Below are 14707 nucleotides of genomic sequence, written 5' to 3' on the forward strand. Positions count from 1 at the left end.
TTTCAGCACATTTCTTTCATTTGAACACTTCATTGATTGAAGTTCACTATCTTTACGACTTGAAGTCAATATCCACTCTTTCCACGAACGAAAACTACATCCAACAACACCAAACTCAACACTTTTGGAAAATCTGCAAAAATGCCTTCCTTCAAGAACTCCGCTGTCCTTTCCGCCATTGCCGGCGCCGCCTCTGTCATGGCCCACGGTCACGTCAACTACTTCACCGATGGCTCTGAGCAGTTCGCCGGTTACGACGTCACCTCGCTCCCTTACATGAGCAGCCCCCCCGACGTGTAAGTGGGACACCATGTGATTCAAAGCAACTTTGACATTGACAATATTGTAGCTACGGCTGGAAGAACACCGCCACTGACAACGGCTTCGTCGACCCCTCCTCCTACGCCGCTGCCGACATCATCTGCCACAAGAACTCCGAGAACGCCAAGCTCACCGCAAAGGTCGCCGCTGGTGACAAGCTCCAGATCTTCTGGAACACCTGGCCCGAGTCTCACAAGGGTCCCGTTATCGACTACCTCGCCTCTTGCGGCACTGACTGCTCTACCGTCGACAAGACCTCCCTCGAGTTCTTCAAGATCGCTGAGGCCGGTCTCGTTGACGCCTCTGCCAACAAGTGGGCTTCCGATGAGCTCATTGCTGCCAACAACTCCTGGGCTGTCACCATCCCCACTTCCCTGAAGCCCGGCAACTACGTTCTCCGTCACGAGATCATTGCCCTTCACTCCGCTGGCCAGGAGAACGGTGCCCAGAACTACCCCCAGTGCCTCAACATTGAGGTTACCGGCTCCGGCTCTGACCTTCCCGCTGGTACCAAGGGTGAGGCCCTCTACAAGGCCACCGACGCCGGTATCCTCATCTCCATCTACAACTCCCTGACCAGCTACTCCATCCCTGGCCCTGCCCTTCCCTCCGTCTTCGGTGGCTCCGGCTCCGGCTCCGGCTCTGCTTCCTCCGCCGCTCCCGCCGCCACCGCCACCTCTGCCGCCGCCGCTTCTTCCACCGCCCCCGCCGTCACCTCTGCTGCCGCTGCCACCACCACCGCTGCTGCTGAGGCCGTCGCTACCTCCGCCCCTGCCTCCAGCTCCGTCTCTGCCCAGCAGCCTGCCGCCACTGGCAAGCCCTCCTGCGCCGAGAAGCGCAAGCGCAGCCTGGCCCGCCGCATGGCCCGCCAGCACGCCCGTGACGTCGTCCGCCGCGTTTAAATTTCGCGTCTCAACTGAGAGCGAGAGGCGAGGACTCACTTCGAGCCAACTCCGAGCCGCTTTGGCGAAAGAGGGTAGCTCAACCCACTAGGCTCATGAAGACATGATTGCTTTGTTGGACTTTTTCACTTGTATATACTATAACGACACTTGTTGGTTTTCGTGTACAACACCGACGTGGATCTTGGACAAAAAGACTTCTACCTTTACTACCTAGCTACGTACGGCCGTGCCGGAGTATACTAGACGAATGGAAAGGGCGGACTAGAATGGTCCTGCTTATACACTTCACTTAATCATTGCTCGCCTATGTGACTGAATTTGTTCTGTGCTTGAATCGCGATGAAGAGTTCCTAATGTCAGTGTTGGGATTGCGCTTCGACTCCTTCCTGAATGCAGTTTAATTCGCCTTAATTATATTACTAATCACCCCAGAAGACATGGACAAGCCGGAGAGGCGAGTAATCAGCCCGGCAGATCTGTGGGGCTTTCTCTCAGGAATGGAGAGGGATCCCTCTTCTGGCAGCTCGGTGCCTGTTCCCTCGTCATATAGAGCATCGAGGATCCTGTATCAGGTGAACACTATGTTGGAAACGATGACTGTTTTTCTCAATCCATGTCTCGTCCGAACTTTGTTTCCCTTTCCGTTCCCTTTCGGGTTCCCCCCTTGGGGCTGGAACGTGCTGGACTGATGGTCTGTGGGCGCCGGGTCACCCGAAGACTTGATTAAGGAGTTTGTGAGTCGGTGATTTATGAGATTTGGGAGGTTTGATATTTTCTCCTGATTGGGATACATTTCGCCGGGTTGTTGAATGTTGGGTAATTGTATCTTATGCATATATAACTACTCCGTCCTGTTCGGGTTGAGCCTTGAGGGATCTATCCACTCATATTAGTCTCATTACCAAGCTAACGTTGTAACGCATCTTGGTGCTTACGATCCAATGTTGTCGCAGCGCCACCTATGGCGCTGCCTATTACTGCCGTACGATACCGATGAATTACCTACTGCGGGACAACAACCCGTCCCGTATGATATAGATGCTGCTACCTCTTACGTATCCCCACTGAGAAGAATCAAGAGATTTTCTACACTGCATTCTACTTAATTTCTCTTTTTGTGTTAGTTGTACTGCAGCATCTTTCAAGTAAAAAAACGTATCAAAACCCTACGAAAAAGATCATGGTTCACAATGCAGGCCATGCAGCATGCTCTCATGAGTGAGCAGGCAGCGCGGTCTTCTTTCTCAATAATCATGTGGACATAGTGGACTGCTTGAGAACATCAAGACCATACATTCTGTGCCGGAGAGCCTTTGGTATCGATTTATCGATCAACAAAGTACTCAATTTGAATCCTTTCTAAGTGAAGGTGACAACAAGCAGATTCTTATATCTGGGTCCAAGCTTGCGTTGGGCGTCTCGTTGCGCCCCTGGATGGGATACTTTGGCAGAGTAAAAAGATTGGTAGACGACAGCATTCATAGGGATTTCTCACTCAAAGGATGCTCATCAGATGATCTACACTTCGCCTCTCATGGACCTTTTGAATTTACCACATCAAGGCTCCTGACTGGTTGAAGAGTGATAGAATTCCAGGCAGCACTTTACTCGAGCAACATAAACGACTAGGTAGCGCTGATAGCTAGAGTAACCTTCAACACTAAGATTAGCCAAGCAATTGAAGGGCCAAGGTGAAGTTTGATTGCGGTGAGTGGAGCGCTGGTTGCGTGCCTCGAATTCTCGATCTCTTGAGATAGGTCCATGTAGTAGACGTCTATCACATCTCCAACGAACTTCACGACAGGAGAGTTGGTTGTAGTGGGCTTCTGGGATTTTAATAGAATTATGGATGATATACAAAGCTACTCATAAGAGGTCGGATTTATAAACATAGCCACAACATTCTTTCATGCGCCGCATCGCTCTCCTGCAGGTCTTAATAGGTAATGTGGCGTAGTAAGAATATGCCTGACAACAGTCCGACCTGCAGTCGCTATTGGCTCCTTTGAAAGATTTCGCTTATCGCCCGGCATGAAGATGTTGCATGGTTTTAATCATCGGTATTGCTCAAACACACTTCATCTTAGCCCAATCATTGTCGAATGGCCGACTCACCTCAAGCACGGCAGACTTTGATGGACTTTTGACCCCATATTCCTGTCTACGTCGCACCTTAGTGACATGATTTTGAGACTCATAGGATCCCCAAGTTCGATTGCAATACAAGTGCGAGTGTGAGACTTGAGCCCAGTGAGTCTTGCCAGTCCTAGTCTCGCCAAGGGAGGCAGTGAGCTGCTTGCCTACCCCGGCCTCACACAGAAAGTCGCGCTCGCTTAGAAATGAAGACAGCTCGAGTGCCGAGTTTGTAATTCCTAGAGAAGGATCGGTCTCGACGCCGAAACGAGATCTGCCATGCCGCGACAGAACGAAGGCTCGCCCGCGCCAAGATAAGCCCTAAGGCAGTCGCGAGATGAGATATGTTAATTCGTCGATTAATCGCGCACGCGTTGCTTGATACCGCATCGCCGGCGTTTCAAACGATTAAAAGCTGAAGAATCAAAGCAATGAAGTCATCATGAGACCCGGTAATAAGGCAATGAGCGACACAACTGTGAGACCCGGACCGCCACGCGAGGCGGATTGAAGATTCCCCGCAAAATATTGAAGTAGGTAGCTGCACGTCGTGCGACAGACTTTCTGTATTGAGACAAGAAACGTCAGTTCCAGCATCTTGGGACGCGGCATCTTATCAGTCGAACGGCAGAAAATCTGACTAGGAAGCGTCATCTTCAGCGGTAATGCCAGTTTTGGCGAAGCGTGGGGAGTTGGGATGGGAGAAAGGAGGGAGAAGGCTTGCTGCTTGAGAGGGAGGAGATAAGGACTTGAAGAGCTGCCGTTGCATTCTTTCTTATCTCTTGGCGGGTCCTCCCCTCGCCCCGGCACACTCCCGTGCCTCCGAAGCCCCCTTCCCTTTTTCTCCACCCCGCGGCCTTATCTTTTGACGTTCTACGACCACTTACCGGGCAGAGATGCTCGATTGCAGTACACGCCAGGGCAGCAAACCAGGAATCGACCAATGAGACTCGAGGGAGGAATTATTCAATGGCATTGACTAATACTACTTTTGGGGGGAAGGTGCTCGATGGCAGGGGGTTTGTTATGGTGCCTTGATGCTGCTGCAAGACTTGTGCCCATCCAAAAGCTTGTCTCACAGAGTCCTGGCTTGATTCCTGCAGTGGAATATGGTGCAGACAAGGCTACAAGGATGCGGACAGTCGATTGATCATTGACTTCTATAGATAGGGGAGGGTGGTGGTGCAGGGTTTTTGATATACATATGCGCAGGTCCATCCCATTATCGCGTCGATGAAAGAATGCTCTGAATCACCGTGGTTCTGGAGGTTGTTTTTGTCTTTCTAACGATACCCCTAGTGTTTTTCATTGTTCTAATAACCTTCAATTCCAAGCCACTTGGATCATTTGCTTGCGCCACAACATCGAGCCATTACGAAAGACTACAAGTCTGCAACTCACAATGGCCGACTCGGTGAAAGAAAAGGAGAAGATTGGCTCATCGCCGCGACCTGAGGAGAACGGCATCGGCAAGACGACACAGGAGGTCACATTGACCAAAGATGGCTTCAGCGTACATCCTCAGCCCGTCGCGGGCGACGCCATGGATCCCCTCAACTGGTCCCCCTTCCAGAAGAACACAATTCTCGCCATCGTGATGGCATTGTATGTCTAGTCTCACACAGCTCCGCGGCGAATATTGAGACTGACTTGGTTCAAACACAGATACTTCATGTTCACCTACATCACGACTACAACGGTCCCCTCTTTCCCCGAGCTACAGGAGCAATACTCCCTCACTCTCGAAATGGTCAATTGGACCGTCGCCATCCCAGCTCTCGGCCTCGCCATCGGCCCCTTAATATGGTCCTCCCCCGCGGACATCATCGGCCGTCGGCCTATCTTCATCGCAGGCACCGTCGTCGCCTTCGCCGCGACCATTGGCGCCGCCAAGGCCCCTTCGTACGGGGGTTACATGGCGGCTCGCCTCTTCCAGGGGCTTGGCGTCAGTCCCGCCGCGACGGTCGGCCTGGCCATCATCAATGACATGTTCTTCGAGCACGAGCGCGGACAAAAGGTCGGCCTTTGGGTTCTGGCCATCGATTTGGGTCTCCTTGCAGGCCCGCTGATTGGTGGGTTCGTGGATTTGATCGACCACTACTGGATCCAGTGGATGACGGCCATCTTCTTCGCTGTCATCCTCGTCGCGGAGCTTGCTTTCTTACCCGAGACGCTGTATCCGAGGGACTATATGCTTTCCAAGACCAAAGGTGTCGTGTCTGGCGCCACAGACGGCTCCATAGACGAGAAGGCTGTGGGACCGACGGCAGCGCCAGAGGCAGTGAATGTTACGAGGACCAAGAAGTTGGGATTCTTGAATGTGAAGCCCGTGCCGGCGATGAAGCATCCCAAGCCGTGGGCGTCGATTGTGCGCTTCGGGAAGTTGTTCAAGTTCTCTGTGGTGCCCATCGCAACGGGGGTGTACTGCTTCGGGTGGTATTGGTGGGTGCTGTCGGTCATCACGATGATCCCCGTGGCCTACATTGATTATTCGCCGCAAGTCCAGGGGTAGGTGACATAGATTGAAGATTTCCTAAACCGGGCAATGGAAGCTAACAACAGATGTTACAGACTCTTCTTCATCGGGCTGATTATCGGAACTCTGATCTCGGAAATTTTCTTCTCCGGACAGCTAAGCGACTGGCTTGTGATAAAGCTCGCAAAGCGCAATGGAGGCGTCAAAACAGCCGAGATGCGTCTGTGGCTGGCTTATCCCGCCGCTCTTCTCACCTCCATCGGCCTCATCATCTGGGGTGTGAGTATCGACAAGGCATACCACTGGATGGTGGGCCAGGTGGCCTTTGCTCTTTGTATGTTGAACCAACTACCTTTCTCAAAAAGCGAAGGCCTCAAAAGTATATACTGACCTTGCTGTCCAATTACAGTCGGCGCGGGAATTCAAATGGGCAACACGGCCATCTGCTCGTACATTGTCGACGCGTACCCGCTTCAGAGCATGGCTGTGATTACTTTTTACGCGGTGCTTCTCAACTTTAGCGCCTTCATCGATCCCTTCTTCATCGCGCCTTGGGTGACGAATGTGGGCTACACTTGGACGTTTGCAGGACACGGTATCATTACCATCTTTTTCTGCATACCGGCGCTGGGTCTATTGCATAGGTTTGGAGGCGCACTTCGAGCAAAGGCCGGAGAGCCGGATTGGGTTAACCCCGAGTATGATCATGATATTGTGCGGGAAGCTTGATTGCAGACTGTAGGCTTCCTGTAGGAATACATCAATGGAGCTTTTTGGGGGTCGGATACGCGTATTCACTTAATTGACCGCTATTTTGCCTGTAACGGAAGTCAAAGTGCCGAGAACGAGAGTATGATGTAAGCTTTTCAATCTCTACGGTACACACTATGACTTTTTCCGTTGACAAAGTCTAAACTATTTCACTTGGCTAGATCTCGAACTGAATCTTTCGTAAGCACTCCGCATGCATCTATAGCAGTCACGGGCGAGTGGAACTTGGCTTCGTCTTGTTTTACCACACGTGTTGACCAAGTGGTAATACTAGTTTGTCATTGTTTTCTCAATCGCGCTACATCAAGACAACCATATTTCCACTAACCGGAGGTGATATTCTAACTTTGTGCGGATCTCCTGCCCCATGGTCCCCATTGCATTCACCAAACAGTCCGAATCCAAATAGACAGGCTCATCGGCCGGATCCTTCTGTGTTTCGCCACCTATCCCATTGAGTATCCGCCCAAGTCTCCGAAGTCGGCCCTTGAGCAATTCATAAATACACAGGTTTGGGATCTCGCCGTTTCCGCCGCTTAGACCCGAGTCGCCGACCTGCGGCATACTTTTGGTTGGTTGCTCGTATGGCGGTGATGCGCTGTCGGGAGCAGCTCCGCGGAGGAGAACCTTGCCTAAGCTATCGACGACCCAGTCGATGACGGGGCATAGCATCATCATGAAGTGAGATGAACGCGGCTTACAATCCTGGCAGTGTCGGATAATTCCTTCAGTCTGGTGTATGGAGCTCTCAATGTCGAGAAGTATGCCGAGCGGCACTTGTGAGTCCATCTCACTTGAAAGTTGCGTGTGGTGGTACACTGACTCCTGCAATTGGCAGACGAGAGAGAAGCAGTTGCATTCCTTGGTCATTGTGGAATGAGATGTGTGCTCAGGGACGCTCATTGGAATAGATAGTTGCTGGTGTGTCTCGCTCCCTTGGCTCACATCAGGTGTTGATACTGGGCTTAACTTTGTTTGTTCGGTTCTTGGGGTGTGATTTGGATACGACATTCCAAGTTCCGGTAGTGAGTCCGGCGTTGAGATGCCCATGTACTGGTGCATTGACTGAGAAGGTGATGATTGTTCCATTGAGAAGCATGATGAAGTGAACGTGGGGCTAGGCATTTCCAGAGCGAGGAGGTCTTCCATGGGAAAGTTTGTGTCGTAAAGGGGGCTGTTGATGTCGATACTGTAAGGTAGCAACCAGTCAAGATCTTGAGGTGCAGGTAAGCATCCCGGACGGTTGTTCCAGTCAGATGGCACGCCGTCAAAATAGTCGAGAAGCTTCGCCTCCATGTTTTCGCCAGTTGACGGGGTCGAAGTTCTGCTGTCAGAAAAATCGGTTACCGACGTGTCTGCCATGCAGTCGATGCTACCGATACGACTGCTGATGCTGCTGCTGCTAATGCTGCCGAAAGAAGCATCACTCGGGCTGGGCGTGCACGGGAGAAAGTCCATTCTGTTGTGGTCTGCTGGGTGTTCCCACATTGGGGCGACGGCGTTATGTCTTTTATTTGGAACTTTGGGTGGCCGGCCAGCTTTCCGTACCCGGCTGTAGACGCAATCTCGCCCACGGCGGAGACAGCGATGACATGCCGGCTTTGACTGATCGCATTTCAGCTTTGATCGAGTACAGAAATCACAAGAGTTTCGTAGCCTCCGGGTGTTGACGTCGATACGATGCGCCGAGTTTGGGGCTGTGTCCATGTTTGTCATGATTGCGTTGATATGGAGTGGTGTTTGTCCGAAATGCCAAGTCAATGTGAGTTGAGTCTTCAAGAGTTCAGCTGGGTAAGTCAGACCGGTAAACGTAGAGCCAAGACAATTGGTGGCGGGGCTACTAGTTTTTGAGTACGGCGGGACAGGTGTCAATTAGTTCTCGGGTCGACTCAGGTCAGTACACTAGCGCGTCTCCTCCTTGTGCCTACGGAAACTTTAACGGTCTTTCAAACAGGATTAGAGTTGATAAACGCGACTAGAATGCCAGGTAGCTCTCAGTGGTGGGTAAACGTCCCGGCTGCCCGGCATGGAGCGCAACTCTGCTGATATAGGGTAAGGCTGTGGGTCACATTGGTGGGCAAGAGACAACTGCTAGTTGGAAAGTCTGAAAACGTGATTCAGATAAGAGGATTCAGGGCGTAGTAGCAATAGGAGCAGCTGGAGCCTAGGCCGGCGTCTCGAGGGATGTATGAGAGTATGTGACAGTGTGTGAGCCTCGGTGCGTGTAAACAAACCGAAAGACCGGGAAACCTGGATAGGTACCTTTGGTACGAGCTATCCACGATTAGGGTAGGCAGGCTAGAAGCAGGGCCATCTGTGGGGTGGTGGTGGTGTGCAGGACGGCCGCCAACGATCGACGGCCTGCTTCTGGTGTCGAGCAGAAATTCGAGGTAATGGGCCCAGGTGGAAGAACATTCGTGTGTTCCACGGTAACCTTCTGAACCGTAGGTAGTCTACATCGTATCGTCCAGTGTTCCTCCACGGGCCAGAGCAGTACGCGCGGCCGAGTCATTTCCGTCTCCCTAGGGCTGAGAAAGCTGTGTAGATGTCGATGAGGGCCAGAGGGACTTTTGCGGTTGCCGATTTGCATGGTACCGAGGTCTTGGTTCGCCGACACTTGTGACAAGGAGAACACTGAGAGGATTGTACACATAGTTCCTCCTGCTAGAGATGATGGATGCGATAAGGTTTGTGGGGGGGGTATGTGGTAGCTGACGCCGGCAGGCAGAGTTATGCTAGTCTGTCGCCGGGGATCCAAACCGCTCGATGTCGCGAATACCATGAACCTTCCGCGCGGAAGTTTTATCCACAAAAAGTCGCCTAGCAGTGGTAGACTGTGACTTGCTCGGGAATCTTCTGCCCATAGCTTCTCTGCATCGTTTCACGGCACTGGCGGGGCAGAGAATGCTCGATGTGCTTTTGCCAAGATGGTCCGAGCTGTCCCCGATAAAGTTGGGAGAGTTGGCCTGCATGCAGGTATCTTACTGGAAATGACGGGCAGAACATGTGGCAGATGATTGTTCGGCGCTCACACATAAAGATCCTGCTTCACACAACTACAATTCAATTCTTTAGTCTTCGTTTCCGCGCGGGAACTGTTGCAAACACTTGCCTACGACGACGTCTGAACTCAGAGAGTCTCACAGAACCCAAATATCTCTCAGTGTGAGTGCGCAAGTGGATCCAATGCGAGCCGATACCGAGCCGATTGCTGCTGCCGGCCGGAGTCTGCAGGAAACCCGGCACGACGGAACTTTAAGTGGTCCTCAATATTTCCTAATCGGGTCTACGTTCGAAGTCGTCCGTACCTCAGCCGCCAGCCTTAGATGGCCTCAAATGTGATCGGGTCCCCTCCCGTCGCGCTGCATTGGACGAAGCTCGAGCAAGCGTATACAAAGGTTGCCCATCTTCACATTGCCAATCACTTGGCAACAGTTGCTCAAAAGTGAAAATTCATCAGGCAAGTCATCCGAAATGATGGTGGCAAACCCAGATCTCGTCTCTCTTTCATAGTGAGCCAATCAATTCCCAGTAGCACCATCGTGGAGGGAGATCTCATACACTTAGGTCGCGGCACTGCATGCGAACGGTTGCCGCTACGGCAGAGACAGGAGTGGTTGACACTTATGCAGGAATCAGTCAAGCGTCACGGCTTGCACTTATCGTGAAAGCGTCAATGACGCATCGATTATGTGTGCAAAGTAATCAACGCCGACTCTGGGAACCGATCAAAACACCTCACACACGCTACGGTAGCTTGAACATTCACACAACTTCACGAGAAAAAAGAGCAACACTTGAAGTCCACGAAGCTTCCGTGCGGGCTGTTGTTTGGATGCAATGCTAATTGCCCACGGGCCGTGGTTGGGCGTGATGGGAAGAGCTTCTGCTCTCGACACTTGCCTTGTTTGGACTATTATGGTTGCACAGATATGTTGATCGTCATGGTCTGTGGGCTGATATCTTGAGCCCCATCGATGTATCCCATTGAATCATGAACGATGTTTTACTCTCGTGGTAGATTATTTGAGATGAAGTAGGAAGCGTATGGAATCTAGACTGTACACATGAGAGTCAGGCAAGCACACACATCGTGTAAATTGCTCGTTTAATTCGCGTCTAGTCATTCTAGAAGCCGTACAGAAGACCAATGTCGAGCGATGTCTGAACTTAGTACACACGCAGGGCATAGAGTTTTCTTACTTAAGCAGACCAGCCCGGAGTAATTCTCGCTGTTTAAGCCCTACGGCGAGTCAGACTTTCGAAACCCTTTACTCTTCGACGGCCCCAAAACATAGGATGGCACACTATTGAGCAGAACATCTACCTATACTGCCGATGGCGAGTTGTGCGACAACAATAACAACCACTTGCAAGTTGGCCCCCCAACGCCCAAAGTTTGAACTTTGCCCGTGTTCGTCTCTTGCTGCAGACCCGAAACCGTGGATTGCCATGTGCAGCACTGCGCATTTTTTCTCCCCTTTCAGATAGTAAGGCGATTCTCATGATGTACACCACGCCCCATGCCCAACGGAATCTTCGAAGGGCCAGCCATACAATGCACTTCGTAACTTTCCGACCCTTCTCTCAGGGAGCCATCTGGTTGGTGGAGACTTCCGGTGTTCTACCTACAATCTGTTCCCCATGGCACCGGATGCACCAACCATCCGTCCCCGGAAAGCGACTTGGCCACCATTTCGGCTCGGAGTATTCCAGGCGGCGTACGCGTGGTTATGGGTTTCTCCGCCGTCGCCCGCTCACCCCTCATCTCGGCACGAACCTTCAGAAGTATGTCTTTGGGTCCTGCGTAGGCGGGCGCCAAAGATAGCGCCCGCTTACGGTATTCACTCTCCTCCGCTACGGCAGATGAATTAAGAATAGATAGCCGACTATCTTTACACGGACATGATGACTATGCATGTAGGATACGGCCACTCCAACGAGTACGATTGGTGGCATTGTAAAACCCCTATAATCTCAGCGTACTTCATTCAGCACCGGCTAAGGTTTGGAAGTGGAAAGCAACGCAATGGATATGTGTTCTCCCCCACCCCCCCCCCCCCCCCCGGATTGCCTCGAACGATTACCTTGAAGCGGACAAGTAATGGCAGAAATCGGACGCCAAGAACCTGCACGTAATTCTGTTAATTTCAAGGCCACAGGCGGATTTCGTCCCTTATGGCGAAGCTCTCTATCCAAGACATGATTAGACACTAAAAGGACTGGTTAACGATGCTTTGGATGTAGGCGAACGCAGTTCGAACGCATTCTAACTTGAGTACTATGCTTTATTCCGCAGAGTGGCCAATGTTGTGTACAATCCCTAGCATTTCTAGGCCTTGAAGCATATCTTATACGAATACTTACCGGCGCCTTTGAAAGCCATACTCTCTGAACCATGGAGGCGCGTGCCATTTCTTCATACGTCACCTTTTAACCGCCGCTAAATAAGACCTAGTAATGTAGAGAGCCATACGACAGCCGCCATGATCTCATTGCCAAATAGAGCCGCGGCTCATGGTTGGCACTGCTTTACCCTTGTTGGGGCCTGGGCGTTGCCCGATCTCAACTCATCGGCACTCCTCCAAACCTACGACGTATGGCGTCAAATTGACTGAAATTCTCGTTGAAGAGATATTAGATGTTACAAGAGCAAGTCACCGTGAGAGTCGGGCATTCACCCAACCCCGGAACTTAATCGAGATTTGAAGTTCGTCGCGATCTCACTTGGCCCGGGGATGACATGTGGATACCGGGAAGCTTAATGGAGTTCCCGATGTCGTGATGAGGGACTATGCGTAATTGCCTACTTAGGTAATGAGACGGTGAGGTGCAAGGGTTGGCATGCGCGTTGACATTGCTCTGCAACACATCTTCGCAACAAGATTGCTGTGACTGGTTCTATCACAAAAAAGAGGGTTTGGGTTGACACTTGAACGGAAGGTGTCTTGCTCTTAGCCCGTAGTACAGGTAGCGTTGCCCGCTTTCGTTGCTAATTTTTAGCAACGATTGCCTCAGTTGGACGCCTGTCTTTGCTTCAACGGCGTCTCGTTTGGATTCATAGGAATGAACATCTATAAGATAGAAATGATGCTTTTAGGGCATAATACTTAAAACCTTAATGTCAGGTAACCATATACAGCAGACAAGGGTATGTCAGAGCTGTTATTGAGTCATTCCCACTCATGTATCTTGCTCGAGGACTGGACAAGACTTCCAAATCGTGGTGTTCTTACGGGAGTTGAACAGGAACCTGAAATTGATTGAACAGTAATTGTCTTAGCTAAAAACGACTTTAATTTGAATGCTACGGGTTGTAGTTTCAATGAACGACACCTTGATTATTTTCTCACTTACCTTAGCCATCGCCTGCAAACTTCAGTGAGCAAGAGATTGGTAACCAATGGGCGACTAGGCCTGCTTTTTAAGCCTTCTAGAACTATGCAGATACAATTCATTGATCTCCAGCGGAGAAAAAAAGCCAGACATATCTCTCATTTCCATCTATGTGCGTGTGCTGATACGAAGTCATGTCTTGACCCCTGCCTGAATGGACGTAGCGATCAAATGGAAAGAGCCGTGCCACATCCCGTAGATCTCCCCGCATTCTCCACGCTGTCCCGCGCAGCGGTTTCCCGCCACTAGCGGGTTTGCTTTGACGGGACTGGCGGACATTGTTTCTTGCCCACTCGTTCCTGGCGGAATTCGGAATTGAAAATGGTTTACATAACACTGCTCCTGGAACCATTTTTCTTCCCTTGGATGATGGAAATAGGATTTTCTGCTCATGCATTTGTCAGAGAGCTTCTTTGTGAATAGCATCCAGCTTTCCGAATCGACATGAGGTCCCGCTGGAACTCAAAGGTCTCTTCACTAAGGGTTCTGCACGCAGCACCATCCGAAAATAACAACTTTCGACCTGCAAACAATAAACAAAAGACCAAAACTCGCTTCGAGGACCCATATTCGATCAAAACTTTTCGTTTCAAATCGGCGACACATGACTTGATCGCTGTTGTCGGCTGAAGTTTGAGCTATCGATGCAGATTTTGGAGTTCAAACGGCGGCCGCAGTACACATGTTCACCAAGAGGCTTGCGACAATCATGTGTGTGGCAGGGGAACTGAACCAAAAAGAGACTGGCTGAGTTTTGGTACCATTCTATGACAGAGTGTGGAACGAAACAAAGAAGCAAAGAACTATGCTCAAGAACGGGGAGAGTTCTGAGGCCCGAGAATATTCGTACGTGCAGAAAGTCCGTCAGTCGTTTACGACGAGGTATCAAGGAAGGAAACAAACGAATGCAGGTCAACATTGATAAGTGCCGGCGATGGTGTAGTTTGGTTGGATAATTCCCTTCAGCATGAAGTTGAAAGTCATCCATGAGCACAACCTAATGTTCTTGGCTTCAGGAACAGTTGGGAAATTGTTGAACAGAGGAGTAAGATGAAGACTGAGGCAAATTCCTTTCGCCAGGTTAGTTGAACTTTCTGTTGGTATCTCGAAGATTGGTTGACTGATGTGTGCAGTAGTCAGGTCAGCTCCGAAATCAGCGATCTATCCGACCAACCTTGTTTATCAATACACGATTCGGGAAACAGACGACGGGATGGCATAGGAACGATTTCAGGCCTCAATCCTTTTATCCACCAATATTCTTTCACCGACAGAGTTTGGAATTGCGTTGTGAGAGGCAGTGGCACGGAGCCACCAGACTTGGAACCATGAGCGCTTTCACATGGAACGTCTACCCAGAGAAACGCAGATCGAGCGCGTGGCTATATGCAAAGGAACAGGACACATTTAGTGATAGGGTTATCGGCCGGAGGATGCTTCCAGACATCCGTCGCTTTCAAAGGAGTCAGGGAAACACGGCGGCTTCCCAGGGGCTTCTTCGCGTGGCAAGTAGGTTGCGGGAGCTCCCGTCTGGGGAAGACTCAGAAGGAAATCGGCCCTTCGGAAACGACGGAGACTTCCCATCCAGTGTCGTTACCCCAAATAAGGCGAGCCATCGAAACACTCCGCCAAAAATGGATCCTCTTCGCGTCGAGATTCAGCTGGCTACTGCACACAAACTCCCGATAAAGTGTTGGCAGGCAGG

The 14707-nt window shown here is 50.9% G+C and overlaps 4 protein-coding genes across 4 annotated transcripts; 2 read left to right on the forward strand and 2 right to left on the reverse strand.

Moving 5' to 3' along the window:
* Window positions 1–141: 141 nt before the first annotated feature.
* Window positions 142–1223, forward strand: CCOS01_05529 (endoglucanase-4; the record flags this gene model as incomplete). Its single annotated transcript, XM_060453708.1, has 2 exons — window positions 142–296; window positions 350–1223. 2 exons carry the CDS (start codon window positions 142–144, stop codon window positions 1221–1223), a joined length of 1029 nt encoding a protein of 342 aa, XP_060315480.1.
* A 3538-nt stretch (window positions 1224–4761) lies between these two features.
* Window positions 4762–6564, forward strand: CCOS01_05530 (major facilitator superfamily transporter; the record flags this gene model as incomplete). Its single annotated transcript, XM_060453709.1, has 4 exons — window positions 4762–4964; window positions 5025–5867; window positions 5931–6169; window positions 6245–6564. 4 exons carry the CDS (start codon window positions 4762–4764, stop codon window positions 6562–6564), a joined length of 1605 nt encoding a protein of 534 aa, XP_060315481.1.
* A 345-nt stretch (window positions 6565–6909) lies between these two features.
* CCOS01_05531 (uncharacterized protein) lies at window positions 6910–8064 on the reverse strand (the record flags this gene model as incomplete). The annotated part of the gene is made up of 1 exon (XM_060453710.1): window positions 6910–8064. One exon carries the CDS (start codon window positions 8062–8064, stop codon window positions 6910–6912), a length of 1155 nt encoding a protein of 384 aa, XP_060315482.1.
* A 52-nt stretch (window positions 8065–8116) lies between these two features.
* Window positions 8117–8221, reverse strand: CCOS01_05532 (uncharacterized protein; the record flags this gene model as incomplete). The annotated part of the gene is made up of 1 exon (XM_060453711.1): window positions 8117–8221. One exon carries the CDS (start codon window positions 8219–8221, stop codon window positions 8117–8119), a length of 105 nt encoding a protein of 34 aa, XP_060315483.1.
* Between the last annotated feature and the right edge of the window lie 6486 nt (window positions 8222–14707).

The sequence above is a fragment of the Colletotrichum costaricense genome, assembly GCF_030867565.1.
Source record: "Colletotrichum costaricense strain IMI 309622 chromosome Unknown Scaffold_5.1, whole genome shotgun sequence".
Classification (NCBI taxonomy): Eukaryota; Fungi; Ascomycota; class Sordariomycetes; order Glomerellales; family Glomerellaceae; genus Colletotrichum; species Colletotrichum costaricense.